General features: G+C 44.3%; 2 protein-coding genes across 4 annotated transcripts in view; one reads left to right on the forward strand and one right to left on the reverse strand.

Moving 5' to 3' along the window:
* Positions 1-5,730, forward strand: part of Agk (acylglycerol kinase) — a 94,887-nt gene extending 89,157 nt beyond the window's left edge. For all 3 annotated transcript variants that reach the window (XM_031381644.1, XM_031381641.1, XM_031381643.1), the window contains exons 14-16: positions 1,653-1,723; positions 3,596-3,680; positions 4,696-5,730. In XM_031381644.1, coding sequence (XP_031237504.1) covers positions 1,653-1,723; positions 3,596-3,680; positions 4,696-4,833 — 294 coding nt within the window. In that variant the 3' untranslated portion in view covers positions 4,834-5,730. The remainder of the gene's footprint in view (positions 1-1,652; positions 1,724-3,595; positions 3,681-4,695) is intronic.
* Positions 5,731-10,569: 4,839 nt separating this feature from the next.
* The window catches only part of Dennd11 (DENN domain containing 11), a 34,948-nt gene continuing 25,134 nt past the window's right edge, over positions 10,570-20,383 (reverse strand). The window contains exons 5-9 of the mRNA XM_031381645.1: positions 19,852-19,990; positions 18,485-18,616; positions 18,181-18,331; positions 17,396-17,464; positions 10,570-16,058 (exon numbers count right to left, since the gene is read on the reverse strand). Coding sequence (XP_031237505.1) covers positions 15,863-16,058; positions 17,396-17,464; positions 18,181-18,331; positions 18,485-18,616; positions 19,852-19,990 — 687 coding nt within the window. The 3' untranslated portion in view covers positions 10,570-15,862. The remainder of the gene's footprint in view (positions 16,059-17,395; positions 17,465-18,180; positions 18,332-18,484; positions 18,617-19,851; positions 19,991-20,383) is intronic.

Below are 20,383 nucleotides of genomic sequence, written 5' to 3' on the forward strand. Positions count from 1 at the left end.
GAGCCCTACCCACACAGACGCTTTCTTCCCCTCCATAGGCATCCATTTTTCTTTCCCCTGCTACTCAGTCTGTACATTTCAGGGACAACCCCACCTAAAGGTCTCAGCCAGGCAGTTCCCTTTGTATGGATGGCTTCTCCCTAGAAATAGTGTTATTTAAAGTATGATCTTTTAGACTGGCAGCATCAGATTACCAGGAAATGGTTTGAAATAAAAATTATTGAGCTTTACAACAATCTTACTGAGCTACCTCTGAGAATGATAGCAGAGTTGAGTCTGTTTTTTAAACTAACTTTTATGCCAATGTCAGCCTCTCAGGAACTGCCTGGCAAGTGGCTCATGGCTCCTGTCTCCTGCCCTCTCTCGGGGATCATTGGCTGAAGCAAGGCATGCTGACTACTCTATCTCCATGCGTACTTGTGGGAAAGCTGCCCATGGGGGAAATAAAAAGAGATCGTACAAAAAAAATTTAATCAACAAAATCCAAACAGAATCCTGATGTTAATCAGCCCTCCTGGAATACCTGCTAAAATGTGAAAACTACTTCCCCTGAGAAGCGTGTTCCTTCCTTTCTGACTTCTTTCCTGGGCTTCTTTTGATCAGGTCCCCTTCTTACCAGGCCTCTCTTTAAAATATTAGTCAAGTTTCTGTAGACTTTATTGGAACACAAACATGCTACCATATTATAGCACCCAGCAGAATCTAGTGGCCATCAGAGAAACTTCAGATAACTCTCTCAGGTTCTCTTTAAAATATTAGTCATTGGGGCTGCAGAGATGGCTCCATAGCATATGGGCACTCTTACTCTTCCAGAGGACCCAGGTCTTCAGAGGATTCAGGTTCAGTTCCCAGCACCCACCCAGAAGTTAGAAGCTTGCAGCCATCTAACTCTGACCTCCATGGATGCGTGTACTGCATGGACATACATGCAGGCAAAACATATTGCACATAAAATAAAAGGAAATAAATCCTTCTTAAAAATTGTACTACCACCAGTCCAATCTTGGACTCCTAGTCTGTTTATGACATTTTGTAATAGAGTCTGATGTACTGCTAGTATACCCATTTTCTGCTACATTCAGTAATATACTGCTTTATTATTCTGTGTACTCCCTGTACTCCCTACAGTGAAATGTAAGTTCTTTGTGGGCAAAATTATTTCTGTGTTAACCCAAATATTCTGAGGGTTGGTGAAATGTGGCTGACACTTGGTAGGTAATTGGATGAAATGTGAAATTCTGGGCGGTCATTATGTCAGAACATTGTGTTTTGTAATTCCTAGTTGAGGCAACAGCTCACAGAGGCTTGTGTATGTTCTCCTGGGCCTACAAGTTTTGAACTTCCCCAAGAAGGCCATACAGAAGTATTGAGATTGCTTCTCGAAGGCTAGGCTTGTGTTGCTTGCTAATGACTAGTAGGAGCTGAGGAGGGGCACAGGAATCATGACTCTTCATAGCCCTTCCTTGTTCATCTGGCTTTCAGAGCTTTGTATGGATAGAACCATTAAGTTTTGCAACTGTTATTGGGAAATAAATAGGTCACTGTTTTCTGCTCCCGTTGCATTTAGAACATTTTAGAGAACCCAGACACCTGTGGGTGTCTTCATTAGCCCAATTTCTAAGTCTTAACATTCACATTCTTAATCTTTCTAGAGCAAAGAAGACTTTATGAACATTTGCATTGAGCCTGACACTGTCAGCAAAGGAGATTTCATAATCATAGGGTAAGTGCCTGGTCTGTAGGAAGTGGGGCTTCATCAAGTAACTGATGTCCTCAAACCTTTCTCTTCAGAGTATGCTGTCTGTTTAAGATGGAGACCTGCCAAAGGCCTTGTCTGTCTGGGAATTCTGGCCTTCTTTTTTTATAATGGAGCTGGCATTTCTGCTGCCTGTGTACTTTGGCTGTCTCTGTTCATTTTGAGAAGAACAGAATGTAACACTCTGCCTCTCAATCGAAATTAAAGAAATCAGTGAGTGTTTCAGGCAGTGCTAAGGACTATAGTTCAGTCCGGGAGCTTGATTGCCTCCTCGCTGGCCCTGGGACTCTAAGGTCTTTGACTTGCCTGAGTCCTTTCCCATCTGTAAAATGGAAGGCTATCATCCTGTCTGCTACCTCAGGACTACTTATCAGTCTAAGGAGGCTTTTGACATTAAGCAGCACTTCCCAGCTACATTCACCTTGTCTTCCCATTCCCAGAACATCAAGGACAAACTTGAAAGGACACTGAGTCTCTACCTGGACATTTCTCAGGCTTCCCCTTTTCTAATACAGTAGACTCTTCCAAGTCCTGCCTAATTTGTTAACTCCTGTCTTGGCTGGAATTTCATTGACGGAGGATTGTGTAAACTCTCCAGATATCCTCAAAGTATCTAAGGAGCTGTGTGTTCCCATGCCAACCAGTAATCTGCTCAGCCGCCTTTCTTTGTCCTGGTGCTCCCTCTCCTGCCCATTTAGGGATTGGACGTTGCTGCTGCAACAGCTGTGTCTCCATGGCTGCGTCATTATCTATTCCAGCGGAGGCAGCAGCATGCTTTTCATTAGTCTGTGTTCTCGTCTTTCATACAAATTCTTCAAATACTGAATGGCCCCTTCTGCAGCCTTTGATTACTCTCGCTGTATAGTAAAAGGAAGAAGGAAAAAGCTTGTCCCTTCCACAGTGTGCAAAATTGCACAGTATCTTAAGTGAATCTAGCTGGTGGGAGCAGCCATATTCAAATCTCCTTTATAAAACTAGCACTCAAACAAAAAAACCCCATTGTATCAGTTAATTAAATGGTATTATGTTCAGCATTCTTTAAGCAAGTTTCCTTTTGGTCCTTAAGAGAAGTAAATTTGTGTAATTCGTGTGTCCACTAAATATCTCAATGAAACACGATGAAGCTGCTTTTGAAACTCTGATGACAAATTCATACATGAAAAAATTTACTATTTCCAAATAACAGAAGATAAATTTTTTTGAGACAGGGTCTCCTGCAGCCCAAGCTTGCCATTAACTCCCCAAGTAGCTCAGGCTGGCTTTAAACTCCTCCCTCTATTCTTTTCCCTCTTTTTTTGTATTTACCATAACTAGCCAAATGGGGTACAGGTGTGTTGTGGTCTCGTATGTTTGTGTCTTATTGCTTTACTCCAAGGCTATTTAGTAAAGGTAAATGTGCTAAGTAGGCTGTTACCTATGGAGAATGATCAGAAAATAGCTAAGACTAAGGATAAAAGGGTTATGTACCCTAAAGTAGAGTAAATTACTTTGTCCTTAATAAAGGATCACAAGGAACAGAAATTTGACGCTTTTCTCAAAAGACTGAATTACACTCTAATTTTTAAATTTGAGATGAACAGCTTAACAACTAGATAGATGTAGAACCATTTAAGAAGAAAGAATATTGAGAGAAACTTCATGGCAGCTTTATGCAGCTCTCCACAGCAAGTCAGTCAGTCTTCTAGAATGTATCACAACTCTGGTTATAATCACAGGGAGACTTGTTCACTGAGCCCTGGTCGCCATACTCTCCCTTTCTTGTCCTCATTGCTAGGCTTTTCTGAGGTCTATTGCAGTTGCCATCAAAGATTCCAACCTTGCTTTTTCTTATACTAATAGAAGTAAGAAGGCGAGAGACCCCGGTCTGCGTGCAGCTGGCACGGAGTGTCTCCAAGCCAGCCACTGTACTCTGGTTCTTCCTGAGGTAAGATGGGCCACAAGCTGTTTGGGGTTGATTTGTTTGTTCCTCCATTTTCTTCCTCCTCCCATATTAACTGACTGGCATTTAGGTACCTTCTGTTTGATGAACTCATTATCAGGTCTGAGGTAAAGGAGACCAGAAAAGAAAGGCAAAAGCTTCTACGTTACTGATTTGGAGCAGGCCTCTGAGGTTTTGCATCTCTAGGCCAAGGTTCTCCCTCAAAGTGATCCTTAGGTCCCCTAACCTTTGCTTCTTCATGCCAATAATGCAAAAGATGCTTATAATAGCATTATCTGAAGAATTTTCTATCTGCTGAGTAGCAGGTTTTATCTTTCCTGTAAAGTATGCTATAGAGTACCATACTTAGAATAAATAGGAATAAAAAAGTGGAGATGCATGAATTGAAGGTAATTTGATTGTTGCTGCCCCAGGTCAGATTTATTCAGGCCTCTAAAGAGTTATGGCCATGCTGTTGCTGTACTGCATTGAAACTTTAGGCAAATGAAAGGTGTTGGTATGTGTGGCCACCATAATTTCATGGAGCAAATGCTGACTTTTATGGCAGGACTCCATAAGTCTAAAGATACTAATGTTGGCATATCCAAATCTGAAGACCAGCAAGTCTTGGGGAATAATGAAAATGAGTCAATGGATACAACGCACCTCCCAGGAGTATCAGCTGGTTTTGCTGAGAAGAATTATAGTCTCTGGCCTTATAATCAATTTATTTCTTCCATAATGGGTATCCTCATTATGTTCTTTGACAATTTCATGCTTCTATAATATGAATGGGCTCTTGCCTTTTGGTAAATGGTTTAAAATTTTAATCTTATTCAAGCTTGAAAGTGATTCTTGAGATAGAAGTTTTAAAAAGAAAAAAAATCCCTCTCCGTGGACTAGAGAGTTGAGATGTTTCCAGAACCAGTCAGGACTAGATTTTTGTTAGGCTGAGCCCTCTGCAGAGAGGCTTCCTTATCCAGTAAGGTCACAGTTGTGCTCAGAACTCTCCTCTCTCTAGGGAACTGAGGGCTCCTTCAGCATTGACAGCGAGGAGTACGAAGCCATGCCTGTGGAAGTCAAACTACTGCCCAGAAAACTGCAATTCTTCTGTGATCCAAGGAGGAGGGAGCAAATGCTGCAGAGCATATCCCACTGAGCGGAAGCATTGCATTGCGGGGCACTCCCAGGCTGCACTTCAAGCCACCAGTGGACCACAAGGGAATGTGTGTGTGTCTGTCCCCAGAGTGTCACAGGATCCCAAGGGAATTTTCATGGCAAGTACCCCCAACCCCTCCTGTTTGCTTCCTAGAGCACATACCCTGTCATGCAACTTGTTGTGGTCAGTACTCTGTTAACCCCTGCTTCCCTTATGTTGAGGTAGTTGATTCCTCCTACACAGTGGCTGTCTCAGGCTGGTTCAAGGACATTCTTGCACGCACTGAGTTGGAAAGGGCTGCAGTTTCGTGACTGTCCCACAGTGGAGAGTGGACTCTGTAGACTAAACTCCTGTTTCGGTTCTCTAACCGTCCTGGGGCATCCTGGGGAAGCAGCTGCTGTCTCCAGGAGCCTCTCCCTCTTTCTGGACTCCCTCATGGGTGCTGCTCCTTTGTGAGCTCTCTGCTTTGCTTGGTTGGTCTCATGTGGAAAGCAAATGAGAGGTTGTTTCCTCTTCAGCCATGGCAAACGTATTGTAAAACGCTATTTTAAAAAAAACTAGTGCTTCCTCATTCTTAGTTTGCATGTGTACGACTGAGGCGCACGTTGAAAACTGACTAACCTGGGACCCACCCCCAAACTTTGTAACTCAACCTGGCAGGAGGCCAGGGTTCTTCATTTTAAAAATACTGCTTCGCCAGGTGAATCAGCCATACCAGGAGAAAGTGTTTTAAATCTACTTCATAAACTTAAATGTATTATATATATATTTTTAAAAGTCACTTATTTGTGTTGACATATATTGTTTCCATGGAAAGTTAAACACTTGTCAATGTACTTACTAGTGTTGTGTAAATATTGTTTAAAAATAAAAACTGTCTCATCATTCTTTTAAGTATATCCAGTGTAATTTTTTGTTTTGTTTTGTTTTGTTTTATTGTTTCTTCAAGACAGAGTTTCTGTGTATAGCCCTAGCTGACCTGGAACTCACTCTGTAGCCCAGGCTGGCCTCGAACTCAGAAATCCGCCTGCCTCTGCCTCCCAAGTGCTGGGATTAAAGGCATGTGCCACCACTGCCTGTAATTTAAATGCACCCCTTATTTATAAAAAAATAAGTAGTAAACTACCATTTTACTACTTAAAATTTTTAAATTTTTTTTTCTCTCTTCGGTATATTTCTATACTACTGTGAGCAAAGGGATTTTTTTAATGTAACATTTTTATTGATTCTTTGTCAGTTTTATACATATTTTGATCATATTCACCCCTCCGCCCCTCCCCACTCCTCTCATATCCACCTCGCCCCTCCTCATGTTATGCCGTCTTTCCTTTATTACCAAAAGTATACATTTGGTGCTGTGCGTGTTTGTGCATGTCATACCATCCAGTAGAGGTTGTTCAACCTACCAAGGGCCACACCCTTAGGAAAAACAACATTCCTTCTTCTGGAAGCCCTCTGCAGTCCATAGTTCCTCAGTTGGTAGGAGCTGTGAGCCCCTCCCTCCTCCAAGCGCACTGTTGACTATCTTGACCTTGTGCTGCCCAGAAGACATTCTATCAACCCTTGTCCTCTCCAACCTCTGGCTCTTACAGTCTTTTACTACCCTCCTTCCACCATGGTACTGGGAGTCCTGGCATGAAAAGGATGTCCCATTCATGGCCAGCAGTCCATAGACACTTACTCTCTGTGTTTGGCCAATTGTAACATTCTGTATTAACTGCCTTCCACTGCACTATGAAACTTCTGCTGAGGTCTGAGATCTGCAGAGACCTGGCTGCTTTGTTTGTCTACTTGCTTGTTTCATTTAATTTAATTTTTTCACTGCTCACGGTCCCCTCCCAGTATCCTCCCCCCAACAGCCTTTCCCCCAACCCCTCCCCTTCTCCTCTGAGCAGGTTGAGGGGGGCGCGGGTGTCCCCACAGCCCTGGCACATCAAGTTTCTGAGGCTAAGCACTTCCTTTCCCACTGAGGCCAGACAAGTCAGCCCAGCTAGAAGAACATATCCCACATATAGACAACAGCTTTTGGGATATGTCAAGGACCAGGCTTAGCTTTGGAGAGGGTTTCTCAGAGAAGTAGTGTGTGGGAGCAGTGAAAAGAGTGACCTGAAGTCAAATCATGGATCCAAGCTTATGACCTGTGTTCTGCTTGATATAATAGCATTTCCAGTCTGCTTCTATGTTCCGCTTTCTCTCTGGAGATTTCTCTGTCTATATTCTGCTTGCTTGCTATTCTAAGCTCTGTCTATATTCTGCTTCCTTGCTGTTCTAAGAGATCTCTCAGTCCATGTCCTGCTTGCTTGTGAGTGTGTGTGTGTGTGTGTGTGCGTGCATGCATGCATGTGTGTGTGTGCATGCTTGTGTTTGTGTATGCATGTCTCCAAGCAGATCTCTCTTTTTATCCTAAAAATTTCTCTGGATAGCTTATTTCCTGCAGAACACAGGTCCATTCTTTTACATCTAGTCATTTTCTCAAGGTTTTCCTTTTGATTATGAATCAGCACCTTGACTTCAGCCCTTTGATGCTTAGGAGACAGGAAGCACACATTTTTTCCCTCAACATTGCAAGAGAATTCAGAGATCTGTCTGCTTTTGTTAAGCACAAAGATAAGGTAGTTGGGTGGGACCCTGCCCTGAAATTACCATGTCCACCCCAACTGGGCCTGGACTTGCTGTGTCCCAGTCCGACTTTGAACTCAGGAATCTGCCTGCGTTTGTATCTGCCTGTCTTTGTATCTTTCTGACAAGCTGGCTCATGTTTGTTCCTTTAGATTCGTGAACCCCCTCATAATTCATATCACATCCTTATATTTTTACATAGTTGAGAAATTCTATATATTTTGAACCCATGACTTTAGAGTTCTCTCCACATCCTTAAAGACCGTCCTGAAGGACCCAGCCTTTACCACTTTGTGAGATGCAGTCACACCCTCGACTCCTGAACTTGTGCTGTTTCTCATTATCCTGGAATTATTAATGTTAACAGGGAAGACATTCCTTGGAAGAGCCCTCCACTGCAAGTGGGTCCAGAAAATATGTACATTTTTACACAAACAAGCTTACACCCACAACAACCAGCAACACTTGTGGAGGCTCACACCAGGGCCTTGTCCTGGGGGCAGGAACCATGTCACTCTGTTCCCACCAGGGCCATGCCAGGCTTGGCAGGGATAGCCCCACTCCAGTTGTTTGGGACCCATATGAAGACCAAGCTGCACATGTGCTACATATGTGCTGGGAAGCCTAGGTCTATCCCTGTATGTTCTTTGGTTGGTGGTTCAGTCTCTGAGAGCTAACCCAAGGGTCTGGGTTAGCTGACTATTGGTCTTCCTGTGGAGTTCCTACCCCTTTGGGGCCACAATCCTTTCTTCTGTTCTTCCATAAGAGTTCCCTAAGCTCCATCCACTGTTTGACTGTAGGGTGCCTGCATCTGTCTGAGTCAGCTCAGACAACATGCTCCTGTCTACAAGCATAATAGCGTGTCATTAACAGTGTTAGGGATTGGTGTTTGCCCATGGGATGGGTCTCAAGTTGAGCTGGTTATTGGCTGGCCATTCCCTTAGTCTCTGCTCCATCCCCTGTCCCTATATTTCTTGTAGACAGGATAAATTTTGAGTTGAAAGTTTTGTGGGTGTCTTGATGGCTGCACTGGGGTTCCTGCCTGGCTTCAGGAAGTGGCCTCTTCAGGTTCCATATCCCCAGCAAAGGGATTTTATCAGTTTATTTTTATGCTTGGCATTCTTTATCATTTGCTTTTCATTAGTAAAATATATAAATCTAAGCCGGGTGGTGGTGGCATACACCTTTAATCCCAGCACTTGGGAGGCAGAGGCAGGTGGATTTCTGAGTTCGAGGCCAGCCTGGTCTACAGAGTGAGGTCCAGGACAGCCAGGGCTATACAGAGAAACCCTGTCTCAAAAAAAACAAAAATTATATATATATATATATATATAAATAACTTAAGTATTAACTTATTACAGAACAAATGTTTTAACAATCATTTATACATTTGAATAATTACTTTTTGTAGTTACAATTATGTTATTAGAATGCTCTTATTCCTGACTTATTTACCCAATATATAAATGTTATTTCCATTGAGATAAGGATATCCAGTATCAGTTACATTTCTTTTTCATTTATTATTGTTGATAAGCCCAGAAAGTAGATGAGTATGAATTCTAACAACTTTTGAAATTAGAGGGAAAAAAACCATACTCTTTGCATTGAAATTAGGTGATCTTTCAGCTAACAATTTGATTCTTTCTTCCTCTAGTCTGCTGCAAGCCGAGAGCTGAAAGCACTTGCCTTTCTAAGGAGTTGCTACCTGGTCATTAGAACTGTTTACTTTTAATACTAGCATGGCCATTTCCTTTCCTAGTGCCCAGAAGGCCTGCACTGTGACTGAGCCTTTGTCATTGTGAAAGGGAAAGTGACACCCTTAGCAGCAAGAATTTCAGAAAGATCAGATTTAAATATAAAGACAGCAATAGACCTTTACCCACGTGTCCCACTGGAGTAAAACCAGCGTATGAATGGAGTGGACAGACAAAGTCCATAATTGGAGATCATGAAAAATAAGGCTGCCTATGTAGTTCTGTCTGCTCATGGTGGTGGTAAACATTCTGCTTTAACAACGAACAGAGGAGTCTGAAGGTCAGCATAGATCACTTTACTCTGTGCCAACTGGGGAGGGAAAGGGGCTGCTATGGTGTAAGGACATAAAAGAATCTGTGCTTCTATAACAGCATGTAGGACCAATTTAGAATCCAGTGTTAAGTCTTAAAGACACTGTGTAGCTGCAAATTCTAACCATAACAGCCATATGGTTAGGGAAGGATATTAGACCCATATTATAAATGTGCTCTGTTAATTTTGTTTTCTTTAGTCAGTTTCACTGTCTTGGGTTTCTTTGTTTACCGCTTTTTCTTTGGATGGTCCATCCCTAAAATGTCCACACTTACTAACAGGTATACAGATGTTCAGCTCTGCTGAGATTGTGGGGATCACCTCCAGGTCTTTATATACACACAACTGACATTAAAAGAATGTCAGTCCTTGGGCTGGTGAGATGGCTCAGCAGGGAAGAGCACCGACTGCTCTTCGGAAGGTCATGAGTTCAGATCCCAGTAACCACATGGTGGCTCACAACCACCCATAATGAGATCTGATGCCCTTGTCTGGTACGTCTGAAGACAGCTACAGTGTACTTACAGTAATATAATAAATAAATAAATCTTTTAAAAAAATAATGATGGCAGACTGAAAGCACACATTTCAGTCTCATATTTAAAAAAAAAAAAAAAAAGAATGTCAGTTCTTATAATGCCCCCCTAAGGCATAGGCAGTAAACAGAAACCTAGATTTGCAATCAGTGTTAACAACTCACTTTATACTGGTTTAAAATAACTCTCCCTATAGATATATGATGTGCATATTTATCAATATATAATGCTCTGATAAAAGATTTCTGAAGTAAAATAGCTTCTTTCTTAAGTCTAGACGTTTCCTGTAGGGATTAAAGGTACAAGGTCCTGGTTCTTTGACTTTAGTTTCCACTACATGGGAGAGTGTTTATCCAACTGCAGCCTCAAAGGAACGGCTACAGCTCCCCAGCGTCTGTCCTTGTCTCCGCAAGTGAAAGCAGCATTCATCCCATGGGCTCTACTCACCGGCTAGGCCATCAGCATTCCTTCGTACCAAAAGCTACGTGGTAAAGGATCACAGCACACAAGCTCATGTTAAAATGTGAACTTTAATTGTAAAAAGGTTTTTTTTTGTAAATATAGTTATTATCAACCTCTGCACATAACTCGGTTCCGGTATATACAGATATAATATACACAGGTGTTAACTTGTACCACAGAAATTATCAGCTCAAGAAACATTTACACTTAGCCTTGAGGTGAAGCTCAGCCTCCTTCAGATCTGTGAGAAATACTCCATTGAAGACACAGAGAAAGGAGACATCGGTTTGCAGTAGTACCCAGAGCAAAACTTACCAATTATCCTTCTGACTTTGTCTTATGAGGTAAAGACTTGAAACAAAAATAGATTTGGGTTCTTTTATTGCTATAACTTTTTAGACTGGGGTTATTACTCAAAATAGGTTTTTACATTTAAGGCAACAGGGACACTATGTTAAAAAAAAAAAAGAAGAAGAAAAGAAAACTAGGAAAACGTATTTCCTTGGTTATGATTTCTTTTTCAGGAAGGATTATATTCCAGACTTATACAAAAATGTATCCAAGTTTTAGGCAAATAAAGGAACTTGGTTTTGTTTACCTCTGTCCCAGAGCCTGGTAGCCACTTCTGCGGGCAGTTCAGGAGGACAGAATCCCCCCATTTCTCATAGCTGGAGGCATTTCTGATGGGCAAGGAAAATGAACTTTGGGTTTGCCTGACTTTTATACATATATGCTTGCTTAATTTACCCAGATACAATGTCAATGACATCTATTTGCTCTGTGTGAGCTGTTCACTTTGCAGGTCCATCTATGCACAGTTTATAAAACCCTGCCCTGCCCTGTCCCAGTGAGCCCAGTATCATTAGGAAGCAAAGTAAACTCAGCAGACGAAACAGGCACCTGCTGCAAATGCAAACAAATCCTTTACTGTAAACCTGTCAGAGTTTAAGTCAACATGCTTCTGAGAGCCAGCGCCATGCTGACGTTCTAGAACAAGCTCTAAAGGGAGTTTTATTTATCCCATTTTCACTTCTCTATATAGCACCAGAAAAGTCCTATTCCTTTTCTAAATTTACAGTATCACCCAACTTGCAGCCACTAAAATGAATTAAAGTGCCAGACAGCAGACTACCACCCACTCCCCTTTCTCCCCTTGCCCAAGAAGGAATAGCCATTGAAAGGCTATGCGCTCTTCTGTTCTACAGCTTCGCCCAAGGTCACTGTCCCTCTCATCTTGCCAGGCCAGTTGACTTTATCTCCTGTAATGCTGCTGAAATAATCCAGCAGAGTGTGTGCTTATGCTTCAAAACACTGTCGTAGACAGCGACACGTGTAAGGGCTTCTGCTGCTATTAAACTACAAAGCTGCCCATGGCTTTTTAGGTGATAACTTTGCAATTTCTTTCCATTGCAATGCTTCAGTACTTAATTCACCATTCAGTGCCACTGGTATAAAAATAAACTTCCATTTCTTATAGGAAAAGCATTACCTTAATTGACCATCTTTTCCCCACAACACTGGGTACTTCAGTAGCTCCTGGGAACAGAGGTATATTAGCTATAAAGTCAAAGCCCATAACTTGGGTAAAAAAGGAGCCCTTAATTCCTCCCCTTCACATATCTGACTGAAAAGGGTTTTCATGAAATGAGAAGGGATGAAACTGGGCCTGCTGAGGTAAGCTATGGGTCTTCAGGAGCCTCACCATGGGAGAGATGGAGAGATGGGATGCTGGATAGCTCTCAGAATCGTAGCCTATTAGCCTGGAAACCTAAGGGGAAGACATCCTATGGATGCTCTTGTCAGTTTTCAAACTCTTCTCATAAGGCAGCATGTTCACTGTGAGACCCAGCATTATCTTACAGTTCTGTTCACCTATACCCTATAGCCCTTCTTTACCTCTGCAAGGACTGTCACACCGGACTTGGAGAAAGCATCTCAACCTGCTTTCTGGCGTGCAGTTTAAGGGAAAAGACAGTTCCCAAGTCCCTGCATCTCTAGGAGGCTGGCTTTTGCCACCAGCTAATTCACAACCACCCTTAGAGAAGTCGCCCAAAAGTTTCAGTGGGAGGATAATGGGTCCATCTTACCTTTCCTACATCAATAGGCTCTCAGTGCCTCAAGACAGGAAGTTTGTCCCCCTTGCCGTCAGAATGAAGACAGCAATTAGCTGCAGTTTAATTTACCTTCATCATCTAGCTAAAATATACTGGGTAACTGTGTAAACGAACCTTCCCATGAAGCATCTGGCACTACTGTATCTGAGCATCGCTCTCACCTTTCTGTGGTTTCCAGAAAGGTAAGTCAGTTTCAAGTTCCTATCCTAACTTCTAGCCCAGCAATGAAACCAGCTCCTCTCTGGAAGCCAGAGTGGGTGGAGGTGTGGGAGACAAATGCCTCCTGTCACATTGTACTCCTAACTGACTGAACCATATGGGCCCCAGGTAGGACACCGACATTGGCCTGGATCCATGCCCAGCATAGGGAAAGCTTCATGTTTAAAGCCAACACTAATACCAGGCAATGACTTCGCCTTCCTTTATAGACTGGTAGGAGATAAGCTCTGCTATTTTTACTGCTTCTGAGGAAAGAGTCCTGAGCCAGGCAACAACTCGCTGAGTATTACCATCTGTTGACAAAACTGAAAACGTCCACTTTAAGGGGCTCATGGTGTACTTAACATGAGTGTCCATAAGACCAAAGCCCCAATGTCAGGCCCCTGAAGACAGTTACCATTGGAAATTTCTTCTACCTTAAAAATGACCGACTAGCCAGCAATGCAAGTCCATTATGTGCTTCCAGGTTTACACATGGTTCCCGGCATGGTACAGATGGGGATTAGTGCTCCACAGAAGGGCTCTGCCAGCTCAGGCAAGGGGTCTGATGAAAGATACCAGCAGAATGGCAGGACCCACATCTGAGATTTTTAGCCCTCTTCCTAGAGGCCAATGGTAAGAAAAAAAAAAAAACAAAACCTGTCTCTGCTAATGGTCAGAAAGCTATGAATGATGTGAACTAACTTCTTCCAAATAAAGCCAGATGGTTTTTCAGAAAGTATTTCAAGAGTGACGGGCAAGCTCCCCCGTGACTACTAGCTTCTGCCATCACTGTAGAGAGATTCCTATATAGTTGTACACAGACTGCTTCCCTTTTTAGGAAACTACCACAGCATGTTATGCAGTCTTGCATCTGCTCACTGCCACTGGGGGAGCAGTCTGGTATGACTTCATAGTGATATGGACTGGGCTCACTTCTCAAGACGTACTCTGCAGCTGGTAAATGGGGGCAAAGGGTACCGGGGTGCTGACGTACACACTGTTGGCCGGCCGCACACATCCCTGTGCCATATTCTGGCCCTATGAGGAAGCTTGCAAGGTAGGGAAGGACTGAAGGAGATGCTGAACAAGACGTTTTGCTCTGGGGGTTAGCAAGCCCAAGAGCCTAAGACCTCACACAGCTGCTCAGTTAAAAAGAACCCACAAGGCCCGAGTTAACAAAGGACAGCCTTACTTGCCCTTGCTACCTTTACATCCGCAGTTCTCAGTTTGCTGCCTCAGCAGCACAGGAAACAGTGCTGGCGTACAGGAGGCTCTAGGGTGGTTCTCAGAAATGGAGTCTGCAAGAACCTGAATTCTGAAGAGAGTCTCCCAGTCCCTCAGAAGCTCCTATTTCTGGCTATCTACCCCTGACTTTGAGCTTTAGAGACCAAAGGAAGTGTTGCTCCATCAGCATCATCGGGTGGTCCCTGCTCAGCCCTGGGGCAAGAGGACAAGGTAAGGGCAAAGCAGGAGAGACTTCAGCCGCTGAGCACAGCTGTGTTTTTTGTAAACATTGTGTTACTGGAATGATGGCTAAACCCACACTGCAGAGGAGAAAAATCAATTAGTTGGAACAGTTTATGTCAGTGCCTAAACTTATTTATATTATTTACAGAAAAGATGTTACCCTGACTCATCAGTGTCTGTTGGCATTTTCACACACACCAACCTCTTCACTCTTCGATTTTTTTTTTTAATCAAGGAGCTACAGTGAAAATATTCGAGCTAAGCAATAAGCCTCAAGACCCTCGAACTGAGCTAAGAGGCATGACCCCTCCCTTTGAAGTTCTCTCTGGTGTGGACATCAGCCTGGCTGCTCTTTAGCTAAGACATGGATGTTTGAGGGCTGATTAGCTAGCTACTCATGGCTTTCTGAATATGGTTAACAACTGCCCTTCAACATAGTTACAACATAGTGCAACATAGTCCAGAGTATCCTAGCCCCAAAGAACAAAGTGACGGCAGTCCCACCACAGACCAAAGGAAGCAAGCCTAGCTGTTAGTCTGGGATTTCCAGCTATTCTCTTTGATGGGAGAGGCACTGTTATATTTTCCCTGTCAAATCTGTTAGGTCCGTGGATTCAACTGCTTAGCCTAAGGAATGCTATCTCTGCTTAAGAGATGCCTGTGGGAGTTTCACATTGGTAAAGAGACCTGTTATCATCACATCTCAACCCGAGTGAGCCAACTAGCTTGGGCCCTGGCTGTATTTCAGAATTCATCAGAAGTATCTGCTGTAGGACTGTGGACCATCCTTCCTCAGAGCTCTTAGAGACACTGGAGTTTTCTTCCCTTACCTATTTGAACCTGTTAGTTCAAGAAGATATTCAGCACTTTTAAGAGAGACTTTGATGTCAAATGAAATGCTTATAAGCTCAGGGCCAGTACCACCCTTCAGCACTGACCAAGAGGACTGCCACACCGTGAGTAGGGTGTATGCTATAACTCACAGCTTACTTTAGGAAGGACTTCAAGGATTCTTTCCCGGTTGTTCTATCAGAAACATATTTTTCCCTTCTTCATGGTCCCTCTACTCCATCAGATGGAGAAGGTGCAGACTTGCCCTGCGATGAATAATAGGTGATCCCAACTTGACTCCTTGAACTTGGTGACCTTGAAAGGTCATTGGATTAGTTTGTTTTTAGGCGGACGAACATCTAAGGCCACACGGGGACTCATGGTTATCTTATTCTCATATGCAACAAAGGACGAAGACATTACAGGTTTTCTGAACAGTTCATCCCAGAGTTTGACTCTGACTCACAGAACTCCTAAGACTAAACCCCAAAGACGCAGCGGTGGAAGACAGTAGATTCCCATGCCCAACCAAAGGCTACAAGCCCAAGCAGCCTCACCCCAGCCCCAGGGCTGAGGCACAGAAAGAAAATGGCGGAAATTTCACACGTTGGAAAGTATGAACAGTCCTCTGCGTCAACTGAATTAAAACTGAAGCTTGCTGAGGGCCTGGGGTGCACTCCAGGCTCCTGTCACCCCGCAGTGTCTCACCACCAGTCCCTATCCTGTTTCCTAAGGACAACAGGGGTTGTCAATGACCAGCATGACATCGATGCCATAGGCCTCCAGCAGGTCCATGAGAAAGCTCCTGTCTCCCTGGGGATCCAGGCCCATGCCTCGGGCATGCTCCGCTGTTAGAGTTTTGTCTTGGCTGGCTGAGACCTCCAACAGAGTCTGAAAAATCCGGTTGTTCTGCTCTAGGAAAAACCTGCATTTCCAAGACAGGAAAGGGAGACAAGACAAAAAGCTCATCTAGATAACTTAAACAAGCAGAGCCCCACCTGTGCATGGATAGTATACTTTTACAAGCCTTCCAAACTTGTGACAATTTTTAAAGAGGATAAAAACTGTTATTGGTGTGAATGAGGTCAGCAAGGAAAACACACAGCAAGAACCGCAGTGTCTCTGTATGGGTGAGGGCCTGACCGCTAACTGGTTTTCCTGTTTTAAACATCGTCCCTTGGAGAGGTTCCACAGACAGCTTCACTCCCTCTGGAGTAACCTTTGGGAAAGTGAGTGAAGACACAGAACCTGACGATGCAGTTCTGAGACCGAGACTTCAAGTAAGAGACTAAAAATGCACATTTTTCAAAGCCCTGACTAGACCATGCCAACAAGCCTCACTGGAGAGCGTAGGGTTCTACTTTGGCTTTGCAGCCCTAGGTCACTGATGACATGCCCAGGAAGGGAGAACTCAGAGGGGCTGGAGCAGGCACAGCAGTTTTGAAGCCAGCAGTGTGGAAAAAGGGGAGGCAAGCCGTACTGACTGAGAATGGCAGCTCACACTCTCTTCCAGTTTGCTCTATTTGGGAGGGGTATGTGAAGGAAGAGCATGTGTTAAACAGGATTCTTAGAAAGGCATTAGTTCAGCCACGCTGTTTGGGAGGTTGGGGAACTTCTACAGACATACCAAGATGGTGTAACTAGAATATGTGTCTGCCCATTCACACAGTGTGCATGCATTAGAAAGGTGCCTCAAGAAACAGGATAAACCTCTGCGGAGATGCCCTCATCCAAACTAGGACCTCTCCAGATTTGTTTCTACTTCAATTACAGTTCTGCTCTAATTCTAAAACAAGACTTCCTGGGGCCACTTAAGTATGATGTGTACTGGAAAGAGCTGTCCCTTTCCATGGCTACCAGATCTGGGGAAGAGAGATGACACTGCATTCAAGGGTTGCATTTTCAAATGATCTCACAATACTCAGCACAAAGAACTGATCTTTTCAGAGGAAGCAATGAATGAGAGAGGGTGGAGAGATGGACAGCTATGTGGTGACATTCTGGATGCAAATGTTTAACACGATGCACTTTCAGGGTCCCCATTTCTCCAGGGCCTGTCCTGTTTCTTTAGCCACTCTGGTTTCACCCCGATGGCTTTGCAGGACTCAGGTTACCTCTAAGGACAAAGCACTGAGAGCCCCGAGAATGATGAAGGTCACCCTCCACTGCAGTGGGCTGCATGGGAGAGATTCGAGTTGTTCGTAGAAGTTGGTACTGAAAGCATTCCCAGAGCCCCACCAACTGATGCCCAGGCTGACTCACAGCACAAAGAGGTCCTCTTCACAAGGGTTGTAGTCTCCTTCAACTTCCTGGGAGTACAGCAGCATCTGCCTGTTGGAAGGGAGAACACTATCAGACTCTGGTGGCCACTATATCCAATTACGTAATTGGCAGCAACAAGCACCAACAATGGCTGTATCTCCCAGAAAGCAGCACCATACAGAGTTGTGCCAGGCCGGAGGTTGAGTAAACAAGGAACAGAACCTGGACTCAAACCCAGGATCTATGGCCCATTTTGCTAGTGGTCCCCTCCCCAACCCCCGTTAGTCTTGGCACTGGTTTGTCTGATTGTCCACTGACTGGGGGTTATATGCTAACCCTTTCTTTATTTTGTAGGATCAACAACTGAGTTACACGGAACAGTGTACACAAGTAGAAACATAAGTTTCCTAAGGGGTCCACGCAGTGTATGTAGATGCTCAGTAAATGGGTATTCCAAACATACAGGCAAATCTAAGCAAGGTCTTTCGGGGTGTTTCTGAAAGGTAGTGTGACCGGTTTCTTCACTGGGGTTTAGATTCTCCAGCCCATCGGGAGCCACCCATGTGTGTCTGCTACCCTGCGGTGAGGGCAAGACGGAGGAATGTCAGCCTCCTAAAGCTCAAGGAAAGTGCTGGTAGAGTGGGCTTTTTGTAGCCTTCACAGGACCATCCTGCATAGGATGCTGCTCACCTGTGACTGGCCTTCAAGTCCCTTTTAGCACGGCCCTGGAGTAGGCTGCACTCACTAGCACACAGGGCACGCATATGGCAGATGGGCTGTCTCACCTCTGCTCATTGAGCCGCCGGTACTTCTCCTTGTCTGCACTGTTGATCTTCAGCAAGGGTTGCAGGTGGTCATGGTGTGTCTTTACATTCTGGTTATCCACGTAGACATCGTACAGCTCACGCTTTTCCTCAAATATCTTCTCTGTGGTGCCTGTGGAGCCCAGGGATTAATGAGGTAAGAACCCCAATGGGGCCACAAAAAAAAAAAAGCCATTCCAATCTCATTGCAGAATCAAGCATCAAGAGTCACTTTCTGAGAGAATGGTTGGGACACAAGGAGAGGTGGGGAGGGGCCCATACTCACAGGCTACATAGGACACCTCAACTTCCAGGCTCTCAATGTCAGCCACGTTCACATAGAAGAAAGGCTTGGACTCAGGGATGGTGCCCCCAATGCCAGGCAGGGACACATTGGCCAGACAACAGCAACAGTACACTATAAGAGGGGGACACCAGAGTGAGCAGTCTTCCCTCCTGTTCCCTCTCCTCCACCCAAGACCAAGCAGGTTGATACCTCAGAACAGTTGAACTACATGAAGCTGCTATATTTCTGTTGTTTGTTCTTGCCAAACCCCATATTGAGGCTTGGTCACCAGTATAATAATTGGGAGATTACAGTGCCACCCTTATAAAAAGGTTAATGTAGTCTGGAGACACTGAGTCAGTTATAAAGAGTCTGCTCTCCTCCCTTCCTCCCCCTCCCCACCCAATACCCTCTCCCATGTATGATCTCTTCCACCATGAGGCTGACCAAAGCTGAAAGCCAGCATCATTCTCTTGAACTCTGAGAGCCATGGGCCCAAACAAACCTTTTATGACTTCCTAGCCCCAAGGGTTTGGCTAGGCCAATTGGAAATTGTCTCAGAAGCTGGGGAGGGCTTTGTTTGTGCTACTTATCCTGTAACTGGGTAGTCTTGGAAAATCTTCAGGGCCCCACTGCAGAACCTGATATCTTAAAGTTCTCATTGGCAATTTACCACCAAATAGATGCTGAATTTCTCTCACTAACCTGACTGGCCTCTCACCTCAAGGCTCTGGCTCACTAGAACCTCCCATCCTCTGGTTCTCCCCTTTCTATGTTCTCCTTCAGTCTCCTGCCCTTGCAGCACTATTGGCCAACCTCTTACACCTGGCACCTTCATTCTTCACTCTCTCCAGGTGATGCCATCATCCCAAGGTTATTAGATAGGCTTTATGACTTTCTCAAACCCAGTCATTCCCCAGAGGTCCTAACCCAATCACACAAGTGCCTGATGTACATGTCCCTGGAAATGTCTCAAGTGATGAACACCAATCATGTCCCAAGTTAGATCACCACCACCAAACAACTCATTACTCCTCTGTCCCCAACTTTCCGTGACCTAATGACCCTTGTTATCCTAGACTCTTCTTCAACCATACCCTTGCATACTTCAGCTAACCTGATCCAGTTTACCTCTTACCCACAACCCACCATCTTGGCTTCAACCTAGACACTTATCTCTTCCCAGTTACTAAGGTAACTGCCCCCCATCCATCTTCATTGCCTCCAGACTCTATACTCTAAATCCAACCAGAAGCCTTGATCCCATTGAAATGGCCCACACTCTTCCAAAGTTGGTCAACAACTGAAGGATGAGGGCATATATACTGGGCATTTAGGAAGGGCCCCTCACTTGGGCTACTGGTTACCTCTATAGCACACGACACCCACAGGCGGGGGAGAAAATATCAGAATGCGCTTTCGAAGTAAGGCGAACTTCCAAAGAATGAGGATCTGTTCTCCAAAGAACTTAATAAACTGAGACATGCAGCCAGCCGGGTGTGTGATCTGGAAACACACAAGGACAGGTGGGCAGCCTGTTAGGGGTTGTCACTGTGAAACAGCCTTCTGTAAAACTTCAAAGCACCAGCAAGCATTAAGAGATAGTTGCTTCCACACAAAATGACCATCTGATGCTTTAAATTTTTCTTTAGACCGGATTTCTCTGATGCATCAGCTCCCCCGACAGAATGAAGTTTGAAACTTAAGGACTATAAACACTTTACTCTGGACAGAAATGCTGAGGAAGCAGCTAAATTTTATTACTTAACAGGGGGGCACCCGCTCCAAGGAGAAGACAACAGGGGTTAGGGGGAGGACTGTGGGAGTAGGTGACTAGGAGGTGGGCAGGATATAAAGTGGAAAAAAAAAATATGTGTGTGTGTGTGTGTGTGTGTGTGT

The sequence above is a fragment of the Mastomys coucha genome, unplaced genomic scaffold, assembly GCF_008632895.1.
Source record: "Mastomys coucha isolate ucsf_1 unplaced genomic scaffold, UCSF_Mcou_1 pScaffold20, whole genome shotgun sequence".
Taxonomy (NCBI): Eukaryota; Metazoa; Chordata; class Mammalia; order Rodentia; family Muridae; genus Mastomys; species Mastomys coucha.